Here is a 14765-nt window from a genome sequence, read left to right as displayed (position 1 = left end):
TACCACATGAATGGGAAGATTGCCATTAGTTGAAATAATGCTAATTAAAATGTGTTTCAAAAAGAAAAAAAAAGGATCTAAAATATGGTTATTAAAAATTGAGTCAAAATAGCTTCTGATACATGCTAACATATATATTTAATGGCACTGTTAGTTATACAAAATACAAATACTAATTTCATTTCACTTTTGTACTTCAGTACTATTAGGGTAATATTAATAAGTTTGTTGTAAGAGTGAAGTTACACAATTATTATTAACTTTTTATTATCATTATCATCAAACAATAATCCAACCCGCAAGCGCTGCAGAGCTGTCAATAAAACACACCCACGCTCTTTAAACATAATGTCCCTTATAGAAAGTTTTTAATCATTATATAATTATTATATTGTATATCGTTGTCAACACATACACATGTATAAAACGTTTGCGCAGTCTAATTGATCCATTGCCAAGCGTGGAGGTCGAATTAACAACATGATGTTATGGAACCATTACTTATAATTTCATCAAAATCGGAAGACTTATTATTAATAAAATGCTCAATTTTTATATTTGAATTACATTTTCCCGGAAGACTTCTGAAGCTAAAAGTTACTTTAATCTTTATACTATTAAATAATGTATTTTACCATGTATTGTCTTTGCCGTGGGCGGTCCAATAATTTTGTTTTTAATATGACAGGCTGCGATATTGTAATGGTTTTATTGATATTGTAGATGCCTGGCGATTGGCTAGTTGTTCGTTAAAGTATTATTATACACTAATCTGGAAGAAGCATGTGGTTTCTCCATTTGGTGACGTTATTCCAGGGAACTCTTCCCTGGTTATTTCGTGCTGCCTAAAGATCGATTAGTACATTCAACTTTAAATATAATGTATTATATAAATACCATTGTCCTAATAATAGCATGCAACAAGATAGGTTTGATTTAATGAGGTAGACATTATTCAGCATAAGGAGTTTCCGGTAATTCAATTCTACCAATAGCCATCTCTCGCAACTTCGTACGATTTACCTGTAAACGATAATTACGAAATTGCGTACATGATTTGAAATTTGAAAGTATTGAGCCAGAATCTATAGACAATCTAAGTTGGTTGAAAACTTCCTCCATGCATTAAAAAAAAGTATTTTAAAACGAGGAGTTAGTCTTGATACGTTCAGCACTTAATAATAATACTAATAATAATACATTCTGTCTTTAAATCGTATAATGCATAAAGCCTCTATACGCTTCACAGTAAAGTAATCCATGAAATAAATAAACTAAAAAAAAGCAATTCCAAATGAGAGTAACATGCCATAAAAGATATGGATCTCAAAACTGAATTGATTATGGTTTATCGAGGGTAAAAATATTATTATATACAGTTACTGCAGTAAGTGCATTTTTGTACTGCAATAATTATGCTCCATAAATTGACAGTTTAAACAGTAAAAAAAACATTACTGATTAGCCATAATATTTTTTATAGCAATAAAATTACAATATAAACAAAGCAAATTACCTTTCCCGAAGCACCAGATTGAAACGAGGCGAAAATGAGAAAGTAAGTCGGCTGGATGAAATCTGACATCTGAAAATAAGGAGTGAAATTACAGTTTGGGAAATGTTCTATCAATTAGTGCACCCAATTCTGCAACTGTCATTATATAGGGTCGAACTGACTATCGCAAGTCATCTAGTAATTCATAATCATAAGTTAATGCCCCGGATGGTGATATACATGCTACCTTAGTTACTGCTCTTATTGACAGCCAGTCAACCTAATATTTTCTTATGGCAATTAGTCTCATAAAAATATTAGTCTGCTTAGTGAGAGCCACAAAGAAGAGCTGTTCATTCAAACCTTTTGTTCTACTATTTATAAATCACAAGTAATGCATTTTCTTTGTTTGTTTTATATAACATAATTTTTGTCTAATACCTTTCCTTCAAAGAAAGTTTTCAGTTCTTCTTCAGTGACATCGTAACCTTCATTTAATCTAAATTTATAAAATGTTTATTCCTTTTAATGAAAGAATTGATAATAATATTTATGTTAAACGGGTATTTAATTTGTTACATGAAAATAAATATTTAAAACAAAATTAAATATAGTAACAATCTTTGAATATTGTATACACGAATTTTAGTTTGCCTGAAAGAAAATAATACTTACGTCACACATACACACACATCTTCACCGATCCTGTAATCCGGGATTCCTAAAACCTGGAGAGATTAGAAGAAATATGATATCAAGTGTTAGCTTCTGTCTTTAAAATGTTTTCCACAATATTTAACATAATTACCTGCGCAATTTTTACGGCTGGATGAGTTGTTACTATACTTTCCACTTCTGATGGATGGACATTGGCACCTCTTCTGATAATGATGTCCTAAGAAAACATAGTTATTTTAATGGGGTTAATTCAGATCAAGAAAAATATTGAATTTACCAAGCTTATCAATTTTAATCAATGATCTATGTTAATGTAATTAACAATCTCCCAAACGTTACTTCCGATATTGGATTTTATATATTATGTGGGAGAATAACCTGTGCTTTGCAGCATAACTAGGCTGAATTGCGCACCAGGTTGACGACCGTACAATAACTTTCTTCTGCCACCTTCGTGTCGAGTGCTGCTACCAAACGGCGCACGTTCGTCTGTCCACGACAGGGAATGAATGGACTAGTACACCAGGGATAACCCACTACTCTTCCGAAAAATTAACTGGGTTCTTTAAAGTACACACGAAGCAGATGTACACTGTTTTAAGTTCTTAAGACTTGTTCTACCACCAGAACAATGGTCGAGGAGTAACTTGAACTTGATTGTATAGCTATGGTTTGCGGCGCTCCTGCCTTAACCGTTAGGCCACTCGGCTCGACTCAAAATTTGGAAATAATGATGGGATGCTGGAGGGTTGTGGTATTCGTGTTCGGAATTACTGTATGTTCAAGATTTATAATTAAATTACCTTAATTCGACCAACAATTGTCAGGTAGCCATCCGCATTTAACTTACCCACATCTCTGGAAAAAAAAGGTGGTACATTAATACATTTACTTCCATTTAAACAAATGTGGTTAAATGTTACTTAAATTAGCACATTATTAACAACATTTTCAATAATTTGTTGTGATAGTACCCCATTTTTATCCATCCATTTTCAGTGATCATATGTTTTGTTTTCTCAATATCACCACAGTACCCTCTGAACGCAGACGGACTTCGTACCCATATCTCTCCCTTTTCTCCCACTTCTACGGGACATCCTTCTTCATCAACTATCTGAATCTGAAAAAAGGTTTGAAATAATGATTGTTCCGCGTAGCTATATCTATCCTGAGCGGAAACCACCCGTCCGCTCCGCGTTGTGTTAAATGGTCATAAAGAATAACATAGAATCCATAGTTTTATTACCGTTATCGCTCGTCTGTGTAAATTGACCTTAGAGTTGAACTTACTTCAACATTGGGAAAAGGGCGGCCTGATGTATTCCAAACATCTGGACTGTCATTGATTGTCAAACAGGTGACACAGAGGGTTTCTGTACATCCGTACACATTCTGCATGTTACAAAGAAAAACAATCAGAAAGTATCACAACATCAAATCTTTTGTAAGCATGCGCAGATGGTTTGTAGACTTTATAAGCCTCTCTTTTTTGTTTTTTTTACGTTTTTAATATTCCGTTACTATACTGTATAGACGTTTTTGTGCCGAAATATCTATCACATAATTAACATGTTCTTGCTTACCAACAAATGAATTCCAAGCTTTTTGTTTGATTCGAAAATAACATCTGATGGAATGGGCGAACCACCAGTCACACCTTTTATTAAAAAGAAAACAATGTTTCGTCGTATACTCTACTTGGCCTATGACATTCTCTCTTATCGATACTACATTTACAGGCCCTAACCACTGTAATACGTTATCTATTCACCCCGAAGCCAAAAACCGATTTTAAAAAACGAAGTCTGTCTTATCGTGGAGCAATTATATGTTGATACCCTTCCAAATTCAGTTAAGTTGTTTAAAACGTATCTGAAAAATGCATTGTAAAACATAATGGTATGGTAATATACGATGGTGTACATCCAACTTTTAAAATGGCTAAATACCATGTAAAATGTGTGTTTTATCACTATTTTTTTAAGGTAAATGAAATCAAAAAGATTTATTATGTATTACAGTAGAATCCCCATAAATGATACACTTCGATAAGGGTTCCCGTTTACACGGGAAGTACCGGTATGGTGTACCCTAAATAGAGGTGTCAGATGAATGGGGATTCTGCTGTAATTTTGTTTCTTTTCAATTTCAATTTTTTCGTTTCTTTCGTATTTATATGGTGTTTTTTTTTTGTAATACAGTATTACGAACTTGTGTAAAAACAATCAATGTTGATTGAACGAGTTGTGCTGTACATCAGTCTCGTGTCTAAATAAAGTTTATATATATATACCTGATTTTAATGAAGACAGGTCGTACTTATCACAAATAGGATTATACGCAAGATCGACTGCACCATCAATCATCAACAAGAAAAAGGTACATCTAAAAAGAAATTTATTTTCGTCATAAATAAATTCAGTATAAATTTGTCACCAAATATGTAATTTTAACGTCATTTTTAACTTATTATCCTCATAGTTCGATTATAGTACTCTCGAAATTAAACATTTTTGTTCGTTGAATTCCGCAAATAGGTGAAATTGTGAAATATTTACCTTTCTGTTTCGACAGCCTGAAGAAACTTTTCAAATATGTAGGTTGGTGAGGGAAACACTGAAGTTGTACCGAACAGAAGTGGCTGTACTTGACTCATTTGCGTTGCTGCAACATATGCCATGTTACCAATGCATGCTAGTTTATTGATCTTTAGTACAAAATATATTAATAATATTAGATAAATAATAATAATTAATTACGTTATCAATAATTATCATCCCTATTATCAACCTTCAGTTGTCGCTTTCCCACTAGGACGCAACACAGTGACGTAGTGTAACGTAAGTATAATTTGACCAATCACAACGCGATGGATCTTACGAACTGCCTTGTGATTGGTCAACTCACTTGCGTTGCGCGTACGTCATTGCGCGGCGTTATCATCGTCATCAGCTGTTCATCATCCGAGTATTTAGTTCGTCATATAAATGCATCCACCATAATAGGTATAAAGCTAAAGCTTGGTTCCCACTAGGACGTAAGAGAAATACAAGAGACAGTTACAACAATATATTACTTCTGATTGGTAAAATTACTTGCGTTGCGATTATGTCGTTCGTTACGTTGTAGGCCTAGTGGGAACCAAGTTGTAATTATTGCTCACTTGTTTTTCGTCAAATTGATTTGGTGGAAAGATGTAAGAATTCAGCATTGCAAAGTGAGTATAAGGTACCAATTTCGGGGTTCCAGTTGAGCCCTACGGAATAAGATTAAAAACATATTATACTGGCCTGGATCGTGCATTGGCATGACAGCCTATTATGTTACCATGAAATAAAAAGTACCACTATGTTATGATACATAACATCTAGGTCTATAAACACTAATACAACAACAGCTGAACATTACACAACATTATAGTAATCCTACTTATCGGTAACTTATAGGCCTACTTATAGGAATTACTGTAATATTTTTTACCGATGTCATATTAAAATGGCTAATGTCATCAATTGTCACTTTCTTGGCCGCTGTTACTACTTCTTCCTCACATCCAGAAATAGATATGTCATCGAAATTCAACGTTCCACTAAAAAGAAAGATTTAAATACAGTATGTTAAAAAAAAACAAGAACCAAAAAACAAACAAACAAGAAAACATCAGTTTTTGCCCGAGGTTCCTAGCAAACACATCTAATAAGTTTTTGTGTTGTACAATTATATGTTCTTACCTTTTACAGTTTGAACCAGCGCCTATGACCTTCTTTAAATCGGGGAACCTACAGAAACGATTATAATAAACAGTACATTGTTAGGTCATGAATAAATGAACGAGAGGGATTCGGGAACATTAGCCATGTTAGGATAGCCTACGTATGCATGAATGCATCTAAACAAAGTATTTAAATTTTCCAATACTCACTGTAAGTAAGGTAAAGCTAGCTAGCCTACGTATAATAAATATTCAAATTGTCCAATACTTACTGCTTTGAATTCAGGTCACCTGGAATACTTTCACTTAACTCTGGGATCATTTCACAAGCCATTGAGTAAAGTGTATCAGGGCTACGAGTTATGAACAGAGCTTTGCACGATACCTGCAAACATGTTGGAACATTATTGGCAATTTACGGAGAATGGTGGGGATTGACCAACATCAAAGCAGTACTCAACCTAAGAAACATAGGGTGTGATGTCCTTGGAATTCCTCTTAATTTTATATAATAAGAAGTGCATTAATTCAATATAAGAATAGAATGTGATACACAACATACCCGTGATATTATGTTCTTAAAGGTTTGAGGAGTATGACCAAGAAGCAGATTAGCCTGAAAAAAAGTTGCTACGTTAGCATTGTAACGAGTAAAACATTTTAAAATAGGTAGAATTATTTCACACTGAACAGTAAAGCTCAACTTTAGTTTGATATACATAGCACCTACCACACCAACGCCTATTGCTCTCGCTGCACCTGTAATAAGGGGCCATTCTACGTGGTTGGCACCTATAACAGCTATACGATCACCACGACGAAGACCAAGTTTGAGTAAGAACCCGGCTGCTAAGTCTACTACCTGAAAAAAAAAAAGAAGAAAGCAAACTTTCTTTCCATAAAATAAGACAGACGTCTTAAAACAAAATATAGCATAGTATAGTGTCTAATCCAATACATAATCCACAACTGCATTATTATTATTACTACTTGTTCAAATGCTTTCAATAACGCATCCCTTTTGGTACGTCGCCGTCGTACTACAGAGGCCTACGTATAGTCAATTACCGTGTTAACAAACATATTTTCAGTATGTTAAACAGTCATACTCACCCTTTTCTTAAATTCAACAAATGTAACTCGTTCATTGTCGCTGAGAAAGACAAGCATTTCTCTGTCCGGATTTTTCTTCACTCTCTCTTCCAACATTTCGTGCATCGTCAGCCCAATAAAGGGCTTCAGACCTGGGGTATGGACGTAGCTCTTCTTTTTCGACAAGGCCATGTTAAACATTCTTGAATGTGTCGATTTTTACAGTGAATGAAATAAGTAAGCACTAAATGTATACGATCGTGATAACATAGAATTGGACTACCAACATAATTATGTGAAGGTTGCCATAAATTGAAATAATGCCAATGATCTTTATAGATAAAAATGTAGGCATAAACTATATAATTTAATAGATAAAATGTATAATATTAATGAAAAATCCAACCCTCTTTTAGACTTTTTAAAATTCAGTAAATCCGGTAGGTTAATCTCTTCATTTTAAAGCTTTGTCTACACTATCAAATTAGTTTGACAAAACAAGTGTGATGTGCCCAAATATGGTAGTGATATGTCCACATATGGTAGTGATATGATGTCATCAAGTTCATATATGGGCACATCACATTTTGTTTATAGTGTAGAAGACCGAGCCTCATAACAACATTCATATCTTCAAATAAAATAATACTGTCACAAATCCAACTAAATCTAGTAATTTAAATTTTAAAATTAATAATGATATTTGTTTTTAATAAAAAAATTTATAGGATAGGCCTATAGGCCTAAATAACAATTAAGACGTTCTTTAATCGACGACGGGACTCGGAAGTTATGTTGAGGTGCGCCTGTTATATAAAACGTTATTCGGAAGAAGTTGTTTCCGTTAATGTCAGCCCATTCTCGAAGCTGTATCTATTTCCGAAGTATCATAGGAATAATTGGTAATACAACATCACATGTGTTAAACATGTATCTAGTAGTAACCTCACCCTTAACCTAACCTTACATGATAGAGGCACCACATGTGATAAAAATGCTGTATTACCAAATATATTCTTATGATACTTCGGGAAATAGTATGTGGAGATAAAGTACTTGGGATCGGGTAATAAAAATAAGAAGTTAATGTTTACGATCGTAAAATGAACTTTAGAATATACCAACATGATGTGAAGCTTGCTACTGATTGAAATAAGTCCAAATAAGAAACAAGCGAGAAGCAAAAAAGAATGACTGGTGGGATATAGAGTCGGTTATCAAAAGTTGATCTACAAAAAACTCAGTCACAACAAATAGGTCTTGTTATCGTCATTACGGCAACAAATATAATAACATCTAATTCTTTCATTTTAATCAAATTGATGAAATCATAATACAGAAGTAATTTGATGAAATCATATAAACCAATCAAAGTATCAAGACATCAACACGTGATAGTAATCATAATACAGAAGTAAATTGATGAAATCATGTATGCCAATTAAAACATCAAGACATCAACACGTGATAGTAATCTTATAAACACGCAAGCAGCGCCTACATGTTAAATTATTAATTATATTCCATGCTAGGCATTGTTAGATTCTTTTCATTTTGACTGACGTGAGCTGACAATACTACATATATTGTTACAATATTTCCTCCACTGAGTGCAGATAGTTCAAGTGTTGAATATTATACAAATAGTGAATGTTTATGAGTGTAATAGTACGAATAATTGCGTGAGGTGAAAGATGAACGATTATATTTTCATGAATGAAATTAGTTGTACAATTCAGCATAAGGAGTTTCCGGTATTTCAATTCTACCAATAGCCATCTCTTGCAGCTTCGTACGATCCACCTGTAAACGATAATTACGAAATTGCGTACATGATTTGAATAACCATCATCGAGCCATCATCTAGAGACTTTCTCGATGCATTAAAAAAAGTATTCATACGTTTTGTATGTGGAAAGGAGTATTACGAGGAGTTAGTCTTTGGCATACGTTCTACACTTTAAAGATTATAACGACTGCTTCTACTACAGTTACTGCAGTAAATGCACTTTTGTACTGCAATAATTATGTTTCATGATTTGACAGGTTATTGCCGTAATATTTTTATAGCAATGAAAAAAAATGGCAGTACCTTTCCCGAAGCACCAGATTGAAACGAGTCAAAAATGAGAAAGTAAGACGGCTGGATGTCATCCGACATCTAAAAAAAGAGTGAAATTGCAGTTTCAACAAATCAATTAGTGATTCTGCAACTGTCATTACATAGAGTAGAACTGACTATCGCAACTCATCTAGTAATTAATAATTATTTAAGTTAATAGCCCGGATGATGATAATACATGTTACCATTTGTTACTTCTCCCGCCCAAAGCCACCCCTTCCAAAGAAGAGCATTCTCGTTAACAGCCAGTCAACCTTATTTTGTCCTAATTGGCAATTAGTCTCATATAGAAAATATCAGCCTGCTTGGTGAGAGCCACAAATAAGAGATGTTCTTTTAAACATTAGCTTGCTACTAATATTTATAAATATTCAATCACAAGCATGCATTTTCTTTGTTTATGTTTATAATAACATTTGTTGTCTAATACCTTTCCTACAAAGAAAGTTTTCAGTTCTTCTTCAGTGACATCGTAACCTTCATTTAATCTGAAATTACAAATCTTTACTCCTTTTAATGAAAGAATTTATTACACAACAGTACCGTTTTATTCATTTTATTTTGAAAATATATGTTTTGTTGAATTAAAAAAAGCAACAGTCAACGAATTTTAGGTTGCCTGAAAGAAAATGATACTTACGTAACACATACACACACATCTTCACCGATCCTGTAATCCGGGATTCCTAAAACCTGGAGAGATTAGAAGAAATATGATATCAAGTAGTGTTAACTTCTGTATTTGAAATGTTTTCCACAATATTTAACATAATTACCTGCGCAATGTTTACAGCTGGATGAGTTGTTACTATACTTTCCACTTCTGATGGATGGACATTTACACCTCTTCTGATAATTATGTTCTGAAAATATAATTATTTCAATTGTGTTAAATAAACTCGACTGGACTCAGAAGTTAGAAATAGTGCTGCCGGGCTTCTGGAGGTTTGTGGTATTCGACAGTGTTTGAAATTACTGTAATGTTAAATATGTATAATTCAATTACCTTAATTCGACCAACAATTGTCAGATAGCCATCCGCATTTACCTTACCCACATCTCTGGAAAATAAATGGTGGTACATTAATACCTTAACTTCCACTTAAACAAATGTGGTTAGGCCCTAAATGTTACTTGAATTGGCAAGTTATTCACCAATTTTAAATAATATCATTGTTGTGATAGTACCCCATTTTAATCCATCCGTTTTCAGTGATCGTCTGTTTAGTTTTCTCAATATCACCATAGTAACCTCTGAACGCAGTCGGACTTCGTACCCATATCTCTCCCTTTTCTCCCACTTCTACGGGACATCCTTTTTCATCAACTATTTGAATCTTTAAAAAAGGATTTGAAATAATTGTTTGTGTAGGTCTATATTACAGAACGGAATGGGATGAAACAAATAAAAACGATCATAAAGTTGAACATACTTCAATATTTGGTAAAGGACGGCCTGATGTATTCCAAACATCTGGGCTGTCATCGACTGTCAAAGAGCTGACACAGAGGGTTTCTGTAGACCCGTACAAATTCTGGTACAAAAGAAAACAAAATCAGAAACTATCACAATGTCAATTTTTTTTTTATAAGTTTTTATCTCTTTTGTGTTGTTAGTATTCCCTGATATGGAGGAATATAGACGTTTTGATATTGTACATACGAAACGCCAAATGTGCCGAAATATTAACAATAATCAAACAATCATTTCCTTGCTTACCAACAAACGAATCCCAAGCTTTTTGTTCAATTCGAAAAAAATGACTGATGGAATGGGCGAGCCTCCAGCAGTCACACCTTGTATTAAAAAGAAAACAGTGTTTCGTCTTTCAGGTACTTAGAAATTACTATGAAATTCTCTCTTATCGATAATAATTGTACAGGCCTAACTCTACTATTAGGCCTACCGTTTTATTACGTTACCTGATTTCAACGAAGACAGGTCGTACTTGTCACAAATAGGATTATACAAAAGATCAACTACACCGTCAATCATAACATAGACAAAGGTACATCTAAAAAAGAAATTCCAGTATAAATGTGTCACCAAATACGTCACTTTAACTTCATCATTTTCGTATGAATTATTATTATTATTATTACTGTCGGAATTTTAAATTTCAAAATCGTTGAATTCCGCAAATAGGTGAATTGTGAACTATTTACCTCTCTGCTTCGACAGCCTGGAGAAATTTTTCAAATGTGTAGGTTGGTGAAGGAAACACTGAAGTTGTACCGAACAGAAGTGGCTGTACCTGACTCATTATCGTTGCTACAACGTATGCCATGTTACCAATGCATGCTAATTTATTGATCTTTAGTACAAAATATATTATCATTATTAAATAAATAATAATAATTAATTACGTTATCAATAATTATCATCGCTATTATCAACCTTCAGTTGTCGCTTTCCCACTAGGACGCAACACAGTGACGTAGTGTAACGTAAGTATAATTTGACCAATCACAACGCGATGGATCTTACGAACTGCCTTGTGATTGGTCAACTCACTTGCGTTGCGCGTACGTCATTGCGCGGCGTTATCATCGTCATCGGCTGTTCATCATCCGAGTATTTAGTTCGTCATATAAATGCTTCCACATTATAGGTATAAAGCTAAAGCTTGGTTCCCACTAGGACGTAAGAGACAGTTACAACAATATATTACTTGTGATTGGTAAAATTACTTGCGTTGCGATTATGTCTTTCGTTACGTTGTAGGCCTAGTGGGAACCAAGTTGTAATTATTGCTCACTTGTTTTTCGTCAAATTGATTTGGTGGAAAGATGTAAGAATTCAGCATTGCAAAGTGAGTATAAGGTACCAATTTCGGGGTTCCAGTTGAGCCCTACGGAATAAGATTAAAAACATATTATACTGGCCTGGATCGTGCATTGGCATGACAGCCTATTATGTTACCATAAAATAAAAAGTACCACTATGTTATGATACATAACATCTAGGTCTATAAACACTAATACAACAACAGCTGAACATTACACAACATTATAGTAATCCTACTTATCCGGTAACTTATAGGCCTACTTATAGGAATTACTGTAATATTTTTTACCGATGTCATATTAAAATGGCTAATGTCATCAATTGTCACTTTCTTGGCCGCTGTTACTACTTCTTCCTCACATCCAGAAATAGATATGTCATCGAAATTCAACGTTCCACTAAAAAGAAAGATTTAAATACAGTATGTTAAAAAAAACAAGAACCAAAAAACAAACAAACAAGAAAACATCAGTTTTTGCCCGGGGTTCCTAGCAAACACATCTAATAAGTTTTTGTGTTGTACAATTATATGTTCTTACCTTTTACAGTTTGAACCAGCGCCTATGACCTTCTTTAAATCGGGGAACCTACAGAAACGATTATAATAAACAGTAAATTGTTAGGTCATGAATAAATGAACGAGAGGGATTCGGGAACATTAGCCATGTTTAGGATATGAATGCATCTAAACAAAGTATTTAAATTTTCCAATACTCACTGTAAGTAAGGTAAAGCTAGCTAGCCTACGTATAATAAATATTCAAATTGTCCAATACTTACTGTTTTGAATTCAGGTCACCTGGAATACTTTCACTTAACTCTGGGATCATTTCACAAGCCATTGAGTAAAGTGTATCAGGGCTACGAGTTATGAACAGAGCTTTGCACGATACCTGCAAACATGTTGGAACATTATTGGCAATTTACGGAGAATGGTGGGGGTTGACCAACATCAAAGCAGTACTCAGCCTAAGAAACATAGGGTGCGATAGTCTTTGAATGCCTCTTAATTCTAATAAGACGTTCATTAATTCAATATAAAAATAGAATATGATACACAACATACCCGTGATATTATGTTCTTAAAGGTTTGAGGAGTATGACCAAGAAGCAGATTAGCCTGAAAAAAAGTTGCTACGTTAGCATTGTTACGAGTAAAACATTTCAAAATATGTAGAATTCTTTCACACTGAACAGTAAAGCTCAACTTTAGTTTGATATACATAGCACCTACCACACCAACGCCTATTGCTCTCGCTGCACCTGTAATAAGGGGCCATTCTACGTGGTTGGCACCTATAACAGCTATACGATCACCACGACGAAGACCAAGTTTGAGTAAGAACCCGGCTGCTAAGTCTACTACCTGAAAAAAAAGAAGAAAGCAAACTGTCTTTCCATAAAATAAGACAGACGTCTCAAAACAAAATATAGCATAGTATAGTGTCTAATCCAATACATAATCCACAACTGCATTATTATTACTACTTGTTCAAATGCTTTCAATAACGCAACCTTTTTGGTACGTCGCCGTCGTACAACAGAGGCCTACGTATAGTCAATTACCGTGTTAACAAACATATTTTCAGTATGTTAAACAGTCATACTCACCCTTTTCTTAAATTCAGCAAATGTAACTCGTTCATTGTCGCTGAGAAAGACAAGCATTTCTCTGTCCGGATTTTTCTTCACTCTCTCTTCCAACATTTCGTGCATCGTCAGCCCAATGAAGGGCTTCAGGCTGGGGGTATGGACGTAGCTCTTCTTTTTCGACAAGGCCATGTTAAACATTCTTGAATGTGTCGATTTTTACAGTGAATAAAATAAGTAAGCACTAAATGTATACGATCGTGATAACATAGAATTGGACTACCAACATAATTATGTGAAGGTTGTCATAAATTGAAATAATGCCAATGATCTTTATAGATAAAAATGTAGGCATAAACTATATAATTTAATAGATAAAATGTATAATATTAATGAAAAATCCAACCCTCTTTTAGACTTTTTAAAATTCAGTAAATCCGGTAGGTTAATCTCTTCATTTTAAAGCTTTGTCTACACTATCAAATTAGTTTGACAAAACAAGTGTGATGTGCCCAAATATGGTAGTGATATGTCCACATATGGTAGTGATATGATGTCATCAAGTTCATATATGGGCACATCACATTTTGTTTATAGTGTAGAAGACCGAGCCTCATAACAACATTCATATCTTCAAATAAAATAATACTGTCACAAATCCAACTAAATCTAGTAATTTAAATTTTAAAATAATAATGATATTTGTTTTTAATAAAAAAAATTATAGGATAGGCCTATAGGCCTAAATAACAATTAAGACGTTCTTTAATCGACGACGGGACTCGGAATTTATGTTGAGGTGCGACTGTTATAGTATCCCTATTTTAAGTCTAAAAAGGGCCAATCTGGGAAAAAATTAGAAACAAGTGTTTCTCAACTGATTTGAGTTATATAGGTTCTATATATCCACCAAAAAAAAGTTCCAGCTCATCTGGCCTGGGGAAAGCCGCCATTTTGGATTTTTAAAATGGCCGCCATAAAATACATATTTTTGCTCATATATCAGCTTCCACATCATGTATTATATAAAACGTTATTCGGAAGAGGTGTTAATGTCAGCCCATTCTCGAAGCTGTATCTATTTCCGAAGTATCATAGGAATATTTGGTAATACAACATCATATGTGTTAAACATGTATCTAGTAGTAGTAGTAACCTCACCCTTAACCTAACCATGCATGATAGAGGCACCACATGTGATAAAAATGCTGTATTACCAAATATATTCTTATGATACTTCGGGAAATAGTATGTGGAGATAAAGTACTTGGAATCGGGTAATAAA

At 33.9% G+C, this 14765-nt stretch overlaps 2 protein-coding genes across 2 annotated transcripts; both read right to left on the bottom strand.

Moving 5' to 3' along the window:
• Nucleotides 1-119: 119 nt before the first annotated feature.
• On the bottom strand, nt 120-7174 carry LOC144843055 (medium-chain acyl-CoA ligase ACSF2, mitochondrial-like). The gene is made up of 18 exons (XM_078699718.1): nt 7002-7174; nt 6619-6750; nt 6451-6504; nt 6161-6273; nt 5908-5955; nt 5657-5765; nt 5340-5432; nt 4735-4883; nt 4470-4561; nt 3760-3833; nt 3467-3568; nt 3148-3296; nt 2977-3031; nt 2304-2390; nt 2171-2223; nt 1937-1994; nt 1517-1585; nt 120-1023 (listed from the first exon to the last, which is right to left on the bottom strand). Exons 1-18 carry the CDS (start codon nt 7170-7172, stop codon nt 952-954), a joined length of 1680 nt encoding a protein of 559 aa, XP_078555844.1. The 5' UTR covers nt 7173-7174; the 3' UTR covers nt 120-951.
• Nucleotides 7175-8305: 1131 nt separating this feature from the next.
• LOC144843049 (medium-chain acyl-CoA ligase ACSF2, mitochondrial-like) lies at nt 8306-13683 on the bottom strand. The gene is made up of 18 exons (XM_078699707.1): nt 13502-13683; nt 13125-13256; nt 12957-13010; nt 12671-12783; nt 12430-12477; nt 12180-12288; nt 11862-11954; nt 11269-11417; nt 11026-11117; nt 10823-10899; nt 10536-10637; nt 10291-10439; nt 10109-10163; nt 9879-9965; nt 9743-9795; nt 9533-9590; nt 9073-9141; nt 8306-8783 (listed from the first exon to the last, which is right to left on the bottom strand). The coding sequence occupies exons 1-18, from the start codon at nt 13679-13681 to the stop codon at nt 8703-8705; spliced, it is 1701 nt and encodes a 566-aa protein (XP_078555833.1). The 5' UTR covers nt 13682-13683; the 3' UTR covers nt 8306-8702.
• Nucleotides 13684-14765: the final 1082 nt, after the last annotated feature.

Source organism: Antedon bifida, chromosome 5, assembly GCF_963402885.1.
Source record: "Antedon bifida chromosome 5, ecAntBifi1.1, whole genome shotgun sequence".
Taxonomy (NCBI): domain Eukaryota; kingdom Metazoa; phylum Echinodermata; class Crinoidea; order Comatulida; family Antedonidae; genus Antedon; species Antedon bifida.
This window is presented reverse-complemented; position numbering and strand designations above follow the sequence as displayed.